At 40.4% G+C, this 12,281-nt stretch overlaps 2 protein-coding genes across 6 annotated transcripts in view; one reads left to right on the plus strand and one right to left on the minus strand.

The window, feature by feature from the left end:
• Positions 1 to 1,697, plus strand: part of invs (inversin) — a 48,051-nt gene extending 46,354 nt beyond the window's left edge. For all 5 annotated transcript variants that reach the window (XM_053611944.1, XM_053611947.1, XM_053611948.1 and 2 more), the window contains exon 19: positions 1 to 1,697. This exon is cut by the window's left edge and continues 555 nt beyond it. The gene's annotated coding sequence lies outside the window, so the exon portion shown is untranslated.
• A 199-nt stretch (positions 1,698 to 1,896) lies between these two features.
• The window catches only part of tex10 (testis expressed 10), a 34,194-nt gene continuing 23,809 nt past the window's right edge, over positions 1,897 to 12,281 (minus strand). Inside the window, exons 12-16 of the mRNA XM_053611949.1 lie at positions 11,519 to 11,652; positions 7,006 to 7,086; positions 6,743 to 6,912; positions 4,809 to 5,019; positions 1,897 to 2,034 (exon numbers count right to left, since the gene is read on the minus strand). Of these exons, the coding sequence (XP_053467924.1) occupies positions 1,924 to 2,034; positions 4,809 to 5,019; positions 6,743 to 6,912; positions 7,006 to 7,086; positions 11,519 to 11,652 (707 nt within the window). The 3' untranslated portion in view covers positions 1,897 to 1,923. The remainder of the gene's footprint in view (positions 2,035 to 4,808; positions 5,020 to 6,742; positions 6,913 to 7,005; positions 7,087 to 11,518; positions 11,653 to 12,281) is intronic.

Genomic DNA, 12,281 nt, shown 5'->3' on the forward strand with positions numbered 1-12,281 from the left:
AGATGTGTTTTTTTGTCATTATTGTTTCTGTTATAATTATAAGGATCCTGTAGAATGGGTCACGTGACTGATTGGTTTGATCTTGGTTTCCTGCTTCCAGAGGGCAAAAAAAAAAGACTATTGTGTACTTTACTTTTATGTACAGACAGGTGACAAATTAAAAGGAAAAAGCAGTGGTTCTGTCATTTAGCGGCATAGTATAAATGCACAGTTCTCTGTCCAATCATGTTTACATATTGTTTTCATCATTGACTTTTTACAATTTTTTTTTTAAGTTGTCAGTTCAGTAATTAGTCCAGAGAGCATGAACGAATGCACGTAATTAACCGCAACGGGGAATACGCTACAGATGCGGCGATGATCACTTCTGCAACAGTCATTTTTTGCTGAAGGTTTGGCAATTCAAATTGGCTGAAATACTTTGCTCGCCACGATCTTCAAGTGATTGTTGCAGCCAAAAATGCGTGATTTTGCTACATCTTGGCATAAAATCTGCAGTAATTTTGAAAAATCACAAGCTCCGAATACTGCGGAGTTTCCTTGGTTTTGTGTTCATTTCTACACGGACTGATTAGAGGAACATTAACTGCAAATCAATACAAAGTTCTTCTGACTGATCACTTTTATCCTGTGGTGAATTATTTTGATCCTGGTGGGTGTGGTCTCATCCAGAGTGACTCCGCCCCATCCACAGGGCATGAAGGCTCACTAAATAGAAATTTACCATGCTGCCTTGCTGCTGTTGGGTCCTTGAGCTAGACCCTTAATCCTCAAATGCTCAGTTGTATCCTGTCTCAGTTGTAAGTCGCTTTAGATGCACAATCGGATAAAAGCATCAGCCAAATGAATTAAATGTAGTGCAAATGCTACAGCCTTCAGGTCACAAGATCTCAACCCAGTCGAACACTTATGGGGGATTTTGGAGCCGTGTTAGACAGTACTCTCCAGCACCATCATTGAAACACTAATTGAGGGAATATCTTTTGGAAGTATGGTGTTCATCTCTGCAGTACAGTTCCAGAGACATGTACTATACCAGAAAGCTGTTCTGGCAGCTTGTGGTGGCTTAACATCTTATTAACATGCTTTGTAGTTGTTGTTTTCTTTAATTTGTCCCCCTTCTGTATGCATGTATTATATATTCTATATAATTATATTAACTGTAGATAGATTTGATTGTATACTCCATCCACACATTCATATTTGTATCAAGTCCCGTTATTTATTCCACAGCTTTTTATCGTCATTTGGTGATTTGGCTTTGTAAAAAAAAAAACAAAAAAAAAAAAAAAAAAAACTTTTTCATACTGTTGTCATAACGCTGAAAGATGCCTCACGATGCACGTTGTGAAGTTTTTCTGCACAGCAGCTGCCAGTGTTTTAACTTTAGGCTTCCACCACAAAGACCTCCGGGGCTTTAGGGTTAAGCTGAGAAATGCGTTAATTACAGGAGTAAATGAAAGGCCTGCAATGTCAGTCTGCAGCCACAGGCTGAATTCCCTACTAACAGATGTGCCCGATTCCCCGAGTTATCAATTTCCAAATAGTTGTGATGTTTCCATTTGGTCGTAAAAAATTTTCAGTAGCCTTCTTGTAGCAATTACTGAATTTTTTTACCAAATCGTTGCAGAGTTTGAACACTTCTGATCATCATTAATGAAGAACTCATGGCACGTCGGTTGTCGAGCGGTTGCTAAGCAGGCATCGTTAGCACTTTTTCCTTGTGTATCTCTATTGTATCCAGTACATGTAAACATGGCTTTATTGTTGTGCTAATAAACAGAAAGAAATCAAGAACACTTTGATACATTAATTATCCCAACATGTTTATTTTTCCTCGTAGTCTATAAAAAGCAACATTTGTAAACAAGGAAAGACGAACAGGGTGAGAGGAAAGCAGAGGGAAGACGGTGGCTCGGGAGGTTAGTAGATATCCCTCATGGCCATGTTGGCACGGTGACTCGAAAACGTCACGCTGTAGCAGTACAACAGGTCTGTTAGCCACTGCTCTCGGGTCTCGCCACCGTGGTAGCGCTGTCGAAACACACAAAAACACACACACACACACACACACACACACACACACAGAGCAGCAAGTGAATTACAGTCAGGTTTTATTGGCTGTTCCTACATTCCATTCATTTTTTATGCATGTGCGCAACACAGAGCTACGATTTCAGCAACAGCGGCAAGCAGCAAAGTGACAGTGTGACATTTAAATTGAGATTTTCTCAACTCTACGTAAATTAGGTATGACACGGTAAAGCAACAAATCCAAACAATTAGCTCAAAGGATTCCTCAGCGTCAATCCTACACAGATCAGCCATAACATTAAAACTGCCTGCCTAATATTGTGTAGGTCCCCTTTGTGCTTCCAAAACAGCTCTGACCCGTTGAGGCATGGACTCCACAAGACCTCTGAATGTGTGCTGTGGTATCTGACCCCAAGACAGACATTAGCAGCAGATCCTTTAAGTCCTGTAAGTTGTGAGGTGGGGCCTCTGTGGATCAGACTTGTTTGACCAGCACAATCCACAGATGCTCAATCGGATTGAGATCTGGGGAATTTGGAGGCCGAGTCAGCTCTTTGTCGTACCGGTTACTCCCTACAAGACCATCAAAATTTGGCCCTTGTCAAAGTCGCTCACATCCTTACACTTGCCCATTTTTCCTGCTTCCAACACGTCAACTTCGAGAACTGACTGTTCACTTGCTGTATAATATATCCCACCACTGAACATGTTCCAATGTAATGAGATAATCGATGTTATTCACTTCACCCGTCAGTGGTTTTAACGTTATGGCTTGGTGTATGTCACTATTATTGTTTCTCATTGGACCTCAAAAAAAAAAAAAAAAAACACCACCACTGGACAGTGCACACCCACAAACAACAGCTGCAGTGGTTGCTACACAGACCCACAGTAGACAAACTACAAGCGAAACATGAGTGACTTGTTACTTGTTAACGAGAATGTAGTGTGAGGAAAATTCACAAATTTGTTACATAGCCGAGAATTGGGAAATAATGAGTAGTGAAAAGGAATAGTGATATGAATTTTGTTCAAATAAATAACATACACTATATGGCCAAAGGTTTGTGGACACCTGACCATCACACCTATAAGTCGGTTCTGGTCTGCACTTATATAGCGCTTTTTTATCCTTAGTGGTTCCAAAGCGCTTTACATTGGTTCTCATTCACCCATTCACACACACACCAATGGTAGCAGGGCAGCTATGCAAGGCGCTAGCTCCATCAGGAGCAACTTGGGGTTCAGTGTCTTGCCCAAGGACACTTCGGTATGTGGCGTCACGTGGGCCGCTAATTGAACCTCCAAACCTACGATTAGTGGACAACCCGCTCTACCACCTGAACCACAGCCGCCCAAGGTTTTCCCCAAACTGTTGCATCACACAACTGTATAGAATGTATTTGCATGCTGTAGCGTTACAACTTCCCTTCACTGGAACTAAGAAGCCCAACCCTGTTCCAGCATGACGATACCTCTGTGCACAAAGCCAAGTCCATGAAGACATCGTTTGCCAATCTGGACTGGACAAACTCGAGTGGTCTTCACCTTTGGGATGAGCTGGAACACCTAGTGCACCCAAGGCCTCCTTGCCCAAAATCATTGCCTGACCTCATCAAAGCTCTTGTGGCTGAATGATCACAAATCCCCACAGCCATGCACCAAAATCTAATGGAAAGCCTTCCCAGAAGAGTGAAGGTTATTATACCAGCAAAAGTGGAGGTTAGGATAAATCTGGAACGGAATGTTCAACAAGCACATATGAGTGTTATGGTCAAGCGTCCACAAACTTTTCATTTTAAACTCCATGAAGTGTCTGAAGTGTGGATAATGTGAGATGAGAAATTATAGCATCAGCTAAAGTGCCGCTGGTTGCACCAGTAGAACGTAAACTCAATCGTAGCCTTTTTGAACATAAATGGCCACTATGTACACGTTTATACACTACTAAAAAAAAATCATAATTGCACCAAGTCACACGTTTTAACCTAAACATGGGAAGTAGTTTTGTGTTTTTTTTAATCACCAGACATGGCAATCTCGCTGAAATACACTGTACAGCACATATAAATGTAAGCGATCACAGGATAAACTACAAATCTAGCACCATAACACCTAGGACAAATTAATATCATTGCCAGTTACAAAACAATATACTGAAAAACCTTACAGTTAACATAATAGTATACTTATACTGTTATTCAGTTGTTCAGCATAATTTAAAGCAGATGAAGTCTGCAGCTGCGTCGTTATTTTTCGTTACTAATGTTCCTTAGTAAAATGCCGCTGTTGCTCGAGAGCCTGGTTAGAAAAAGCATCTACAAGTACAAATTCAAGAGATAAATCATTTGAAGTGATTGATTACTGAAGTAAATGCTACACTGAGAAAGATGCTAACTGCTTCTCTGCATCGTAATCTTGGATGTCGTACTTCCTGTTTACATTGAACGGTGGTTGCGATTGGCTGGTGGTGGTGAAATACGTCACTCAGTTTGGATCTACACTCACTTCATGCACCATTCATTATGAAATAGTCTTGTAGTGCAGCTGATATTCTACATCATGCTAATTTTATGGCTTACTACATTGGGATCAAACTTGCATTCAAAAAAGTGAAACGATACTAAAGATTTCTCCAATCGAAAACAAAACAGTGATATTTTATTCTCCATTTTGAATCGCACTTCAACCTTTCCGGATGATCGGGCAGGTGAATACGTGCGTATATTACTCAACTCTGCAAAAGTTAGCTATTTCAAGATGGTGCAGTTTACCGTCAGGTCCTGAATGATGGTCTGCAGCAAGGCGGCGTTGGCGGCGATGTGATTGCGGAGCTGCGTGTGCTGCAGGAGAAGCGAGAGGATCTGAGCCAGCAGGGGAAGCTCCTCCTCGCACAGGTCACACACGCGTAGAGACTGCAGAACCAATCGCAAAAGACGTGGCACTGTGCTCAGCGCAGCAAAACACGCCTCCCATACTGCATCCCTGTGGAGCAGAGAGACGAGTGACAACTGAGTGATTCAAAAACAATTCTAAACAACAAAATCTTGTGTGTTCGTGCAATATTAGAGGCCTAGCTAAAGCGACGCAACTCTTACGTCTGGGTCTGTTTAATAAAGTTGCTTTCTGTAGTAATTATGGGTGATACATATGTGATAAATTACAGAGATGGGTGTGTCTACATACACCTTATTTTAATACAGACTGATTGTTTTGATTCTAAGCACTTCATGTAGGGGGCGTGGCCACACAAGATCATTGTACATTTCATGTTCACACATTTTATTGTTATGTATTTTAAACTTGGCCAGTGTTTGGTTGCAGTGGGAGACGACAGAAAAGTGTGACGGCTTCCTGGAGCGACTTTTCACTTAATTTTCCCAAAATTTGATGGCCATACATCAACCTGTTACTGAGATATTGCCTCACTTCCTGTTTTCAGTGACCATCTCAGCTTGTTTAGCTTGTGTGCTAAACATATGCTTGGTGACAATAGGTTAAAGTGTTGCTGAGAAATGATGTCACTTCCTGTATGGTGAATTGAGGTTGGGTTCACAATGCTGTGGTCCAAATTTCATGATGATTTGACAAAATGTTATAGGAGGAAAAAGTGAAAAGAAAAAAACAAAACGGTGGAAAATCCAGTGTGGTGGAAATTAACATCATGGTCGACGTTGAAGTTGGTATTATTATTGCAAACGTATGTCCAACTTTGTCCTGTTGGTGGTGCTAGAGATGCGCAGAGTTACTGCGTAGGTAGCCGAGTCTGTCCTCCATCACTACCATAGACTCCCATGTGGAAGTATAATCATAAGAAGAAAACATACAATTACAATAAGGTACCTACGCACTTTCGGTGCTTGGCCCCTAATAATAAATTCTAACAAATCAACGATGTAAACTCATCAAAACCCCCCAATTATGAGCTATATTTAGATATGAACAAATCACTCCATGTCTACGGTTGTGTGCAAAAGTTTGCACCCCCCTCCCCAAACTTTCTTGATTGGGGTTGGGAAGTCATATTTGGAAATTTATTACAACATTGAAGGATGCCAAAAGCTATTCAGAGTATCTAAACAGTTAGCGGCAGTTGCTAATGTAAAAGGTGGCGATAACAAGTGATTAAAATGTTCACCTTTAGAAATGCAGACTCCCAACACTCCTTTGTATAATACAGCATCATGCTAGTTTTTGTACTCTATGGCTTTTCAGCTATATGCCTTGAATCTTTGTATACTGCGGTTTTATGCTGGCTGTGTAAATCGTGTATAAAAGCTACATGCACACCTGTACTTGACATATGTTTATAGTCTTTATACTTTATAGGCTATCTTTTTAACCATAGACGTGAGTCATCAGAGACTTGCACTCTATAAACACCACATAACTGCGCCCTTTATAGCTGGATGGACACTGTAGGGGTGCCTTTTCTTTTGTTTTTTGTTTGGTAGGGAGAGGGGGGATGATTTTCCTTTTTTATTAATTTGGAATAAGGAACTTAGCGATATTGCTTTTACTATTATATGGCGTTACTCACAACGACTTTAATTCTACAGCAACAAGGTTCTTTTTTTCCAATGTATTTTCATCAGAAACGACAAAAATGGTGTTTTGTTTCTTTGATTTATGTTACAACCCTCATATTCCACCGGCACAACAAGCCTGATACGAACTCCCCCCTCAAATGTATGTTATTGTCACAAACCTCTTGCGGGCGCTTTGCTCCAGCTGCAGCAGCAGACTGAGCATGCTCAGACAACAGTCAGCCAAGAAGTGGAGGAGTGTGTCATTGGGCAGGAGGCTGTGATCCAGCAACCGTGGAATACACCTCAACAGGGAGGCACACAAGCAGTCCGGCACCACCACCAACCCACACTAGATACACATACAGAGACACGAAAAATCAGTCAATTAGATCCAAAAATGTGAGATTTTTTTAAAACCCATCATGCATAGCATTACACTGACCAGGTTCTTGATGATGGCATTTTGTAAGATTTCAAAACACTGCCCTCGAGAGCCCAACGTCTCCAAACAGTGACATACTTCCTGTAGGGTAGGCAGAAACAGGGCAAATGTTTATTTTTAGAAAATTATATTATAATTTTTTATATTATATATATATATATATATATATATATATATATATATATATATATATATATATATATATATACATAAATACACACACATACACACACACATACATATTTTATATATATACATATTGTTTAACCTTTTGATGAAAAAATGCATAAAAATACTCTGCTCTCATGGATGTCAAACAATTGCAAACAAAACACAGGTTTATCAACAAAATATATCTTTGTTAAATATAGGTGTGCAACAATTATTGGCACCCCTATGAATTTATATGAGAAAAATATATTTGAAGTATATTTCCACTGATGTTTTTAATTTTGTGTAGTACACTTTGGGTAACTAGGAACAGGAAATTGTTCAACCATGACTTCCTGTTTCACAGGGTTATAAATATGAGGTAACACAGGCCAAATTCCCTTAGTCATTCATTACAATGGGTAAGACCAAGGAATATAGCTGTGATGTGCAGCAAAAGGTTGTTGAGCTTCACAAAATGGGAAGTGGCTATAAGAAAATAGCACAAGCATTGAAAATGCCCACCATCAGGGCAATAATTAAGAAGTTCCAGCCAACTGGAAATGTTCTGAATCAACCTGGAATTGGACGTGTGTCTATATCGTCTCAACGCACTGTGAAGAGGACGGTTCGAGTGGCCAAAAAATCTCCAAGGATCACAGCTGCAGAATTGCAGAAGTTAGTTGGGGTCAGAAAGTCTTCAAAACTACAATCTGACATCACCACAAGTTGTCTGGAAGGATTTCAAGAAACAAACCTCTACTGTCATCCAAAAAACAAACTCGCGCGTCTTCAGTTTGCCAGACACTACTGGAACTTCAGATGGGATCGGGTTCTATGGTCAGATGAAACCAAAATAGAGCTTTTTGGCAATAAACACCAGAGGTGGTTTTGGTGCACACAGAGAGGTAGCCATATGGAAAACTACCTCATGCCCATGGTTAAATATGGTGGTGGCTCTTTAATGTTTTGGGGCTGTTTTTTCTGCCAGAGGACCCGGACATTTTGTTAGGATACATGGCATCATGGACTCAAATATGAACAGATATTAAATGAAAACCTGACTGCCTCTGCCAGAAAGCTTAAAATGGGCCGTGGTTGGATCTTCCTGCTGGACAATGATCCAAAACATACATCAAAATCAACACAAAAATGGTTTACTGACCACAAACTCAAGGTCCTGCCATGGCGATCTCTGTCCTCTGAACCCATAGAAAACCTGTGGGGTGAACTGAAGAGGAGAGTCCACCAGCGTGGACCTTGATATGTGAATGATCTGGAGAGATTCAGTATGGAGGAACGGTCTCAGATCCCTTGCTATGCATTCTCCAACCTCAACAGGCATTTTTTTTGTTTTTTGGTAAACCTATGTTTTGTTTGCAATTGTTTGATATCCATGAGAGCAGAGTAGAAAGAGTATTTTTGTGAATTTTTAATCAAAATGTTAAACAATAAAGACATTTTTTCCCCACAGTCTTCTTTGCTCATATTTACCAAGGGTGCCAATATTAGTGGAGGGCCCTGTATACTCATACTGAAGTTATGAAAATGAAAACAAAGTACAAAATTTTGACCGATATTACTTTATACTTTAAAAAAAAAAAGTATTATGTTACGTATAATCTAAGATCATTATAATGGCTATTTGTAATGCTTAGGAAAATATGTCCTAATCATTTTTATTGCCAGATATGGGGCAAAATCCTGCAATCCACAACTGATTAAACATGAGTGCACACATATTTAGAATGAGATAAAGAATCCTTTGATTAAAAAAAAAAAAAAAAAAAGGCCTTCAAAGAACAAAACTACCATACACACACACACACACACACAGGATTTAAAGGGTTAACTAGCCACCGATAGCCGTTAGTGGTAATGGATGTTGACACCGGACAGATTAGCGACAACTCCTCGTTGTTTCAACTTAAATTTTATGAGCACAAACAATAAATAAGTGTGTGTGTGTGCGTGCCTGTGTGTGTCGTACGAGCTGAAATCAAATAGTGCTAATAGAATTAGAGAGGATTGGATTAAACAGATGAAGGCAGATGGGAATGTCATTCAGAGCAGGTTATTATCTAACATTAATCAAACTAACTGTGTTAACACACATTACACACAATTTAGATTGGATACACCTGATTGCCAATAAAGCAGTGAACACCCAGCAGTTATGCGCGTGCACACACACACACACACACACACACACACACACACACACACACACACGTTCAATTGATAGTATATAATATGCACTTAAGCTAAACTGGTGTTTGCAATAATACAGTGACTTTTTTGGTTTTATGTATCCAAGTTGTTTAATTTACAATACACTAATACAAAAAAAGAAAAACTGCCAGGAAAACAGTAACAGTGCATAAAAAAAAAACCTATGAAAACTGAGTTCGCCGATACCTTAATTTAATGTCTACTAAGATAAAAAGTAAAACTATAGAATATTATAGAAAAAATTTAATTAACAATTTTAAAGATTCAATACAAACGTTTAACATTAAATCAGCTGCTTCCAAGGTTTACTATTGGAATTAAAACACAAAACAAACAAACAGAAAAGAAAAAAAACAAAACAATAACAGCAACATTTCAGAAAAATGCATTGATACTGATATCGTCATACTGCTGAGCAACACTGTATAACATTCAGATGAATAGTTATAACTGTACGTGTTTAACTACAGTTGAGGTCATAAGTTTACATACGTCTTGCAGAATCTGTAAAATGTGAATAATAAATAAGGAAAAATAAATAAGGATTTTTTCTGAAGAACAGTGGGCAGTTTAACGGCTCAGGACAAACAAGAGACTCATGAACAACTCTCACAAAACATAAATACAGTCGCTGATCATCCAGGTAACGACACACAGTATTAAAAATCAAGCGTTTGTAAACTTTTGAACTGGGTAATTTGTGTAAATTCAGTTATTATAGTTTCTTGTGGACTTTATGTAAACATCTGTTATGTGAAATAGCTTATTGGGGGTTGTACTAAATAAAAAACTAAATGCAATTTTTATGATCGCTCTTATTTTTGGAATTATTAACATTTTGCAGATTCTACAAGGCATATGTAAACTTATGACCTCAACTGTATTAAACAGTGACAGGAAATGTTAAGTAGACAGAGATACACAGATTTTCGGTTCCTAACTTGACAGCACAGGTTGTTCAGAAAATTCTGAGCTTCCTATGAGTTACAAAGCAAAGACTACGAGCTACGAAAACAAAGATGCGAACACGGTCAGAGGATCGTAATTTCCGTTGTGACATGACGTGAACACGGCTAGTGCAGAGGGTCAGAATCTAAAGTGTTGGAAAACGATTCTGTGTTGATGGACTTCTGTTGTTTTAAATAGTAGGATATTATTTCTTATTTCCTACTTTTACAAAAAGTTTGGCTAAAGTATTTGAAGAGACACAGTATGAGGCTATTTCTCAACTTGGATTAATTAAGTTTGACATTGAAAGTGTACTTTATGAGGGTATATGTGTGTGTGTGTGTGTGTGTGTGTGTGTGTGTGTGTGTGTGAGTGAGAGATGACTCTTTCCCTCATTAGACCTTATTATTCTCCGTCAGCCTCACCTGTTGGCATCACCTCTCATTACAGTATCCGTGGTGATGCGAGCCGTTACAGCCACGTACAGAATCACTGATTGACTCGGACATCGAAATGAAAGCTTGTCCGAAATTGTACTGAGGAATTATCAGGCCCATGCGTGTGTGCGTGTGTATGAGTGAGTGAGAGATGTAGGAGCTGTTAGAGTAGGAGAGAGAGAGAGAGAGAGAGAGAGAGAGAGAGAGAGAGAGAGAGAGAACATAGCTGGAGGGCATGCTTTTTGTCAGGTTTTAATTTCCGTGTAAAATGTCAGCTGCTGATGGTGTCCGCTGGCTGGCATTAGCATTTCACTTTAGCCAGCGGCGCTCCGATAACCAGCCCTTATTGAAATATGGAGCCGGTGCACTGTGATAAACCCCCCCCAATCCCTACCCCCCACGTCTGCTCTCCAGGGGGCAACTACATCACTCACGTGTGTGTGGAATACGAACTGTGGATGGTCCGTTTATTTGATAACGGCTAAAATAAGGGGTTGATTGACAAGACTTGAAAGAAGGAGGCGCCTGGTATAGACTCTATTACGCCTACTTAGGGGTCAGGAAGTAAGGTGTGCATGCGTGCATGCGCGCGCGTGTGTGTGTGTGTGTGTGTGTGAGTCATCATGGTCATTAAGGCATGCCAAGCTGGCACAGACGAGAAACAACTGAGCCTTGAGTACACAGAGAGACAGAGTGAGAGAGAGAGAGAGAGAGAGAGAGAGAGGGAGAAAGACAAGAAATCCCACCTCGACCACGACCCAGTGGTGCGTGAACTGTTCGAGTGGTGTGGTGAACACGCTGAGGGGTGAGAGGGCTGACGACGGCAGCAAACCTTCATCATCTGCCTGCTGTAGAGTCCTCAGTCTCTCAGATGAGAAACCTGAGAAGCAGAAAGAGCGAGCAGTCTCAGACCAGCACTGCTTGACAACCAAATGTAAATACAGCGAAAGCAACTTTGGGGATCCCTGGCTTGGTGAAAATAAATTAGGCTCTAAAAATGTTTTTGTGGGGAAAAGTGTCAAATTCACAAAAGAGGTGGACAGACCTAAGGAGAATAATCTCAAAACTGGACTATTCCAACACACTACTCTCGGGCCGCCCAGCCAGTGCCATCAAACCCCTTCAGATGATTCAGAATGCAGCAGCACGCCTTATCTTCAACCAGCGCAAAAGAACCCATGTCATACCCCTCTTCATCTCCCTCCCACTGGCTTCCTTTAGCTGATCGCATCAAATTCAAGGCCTTCATGCTCACGTATAAGACCTTGTCTGGAACAGCATCCCCCTACCTCAACACTCCCCTTCAAGTTTATGTTCCCTCACGCAACCTGCGACTGGTGCCTGGTAGTGCCTCCTGAGCGAGGCATGAGGTGCCTTTCCAGAACCTTCAAACTGACTGTCCCTCAGTGGTGGAATGAACCTCCAACCTCAATCTGGACAGCAGAATCTGTCACGATCTTCAAAAAACGGATAAAGACCCACCTCTTCCGTGAACGCTTAACTGACCCC

This window comes from Ictalurus furcatus, chromosome 23 (assembly GCF_023375685.1).
Source record: "Ictalurus furcatus strain D&B chromosome 23, Billie_1.0, whole genome shotgun sequence".
Taxonomy (NCBI): domain Eukaryota; kingdom Metazoa; phylum Chordata; class Actinopteri; order Siluriformes; family Ictaluridae; genus Ictalurus; species Ictalurus furcatus.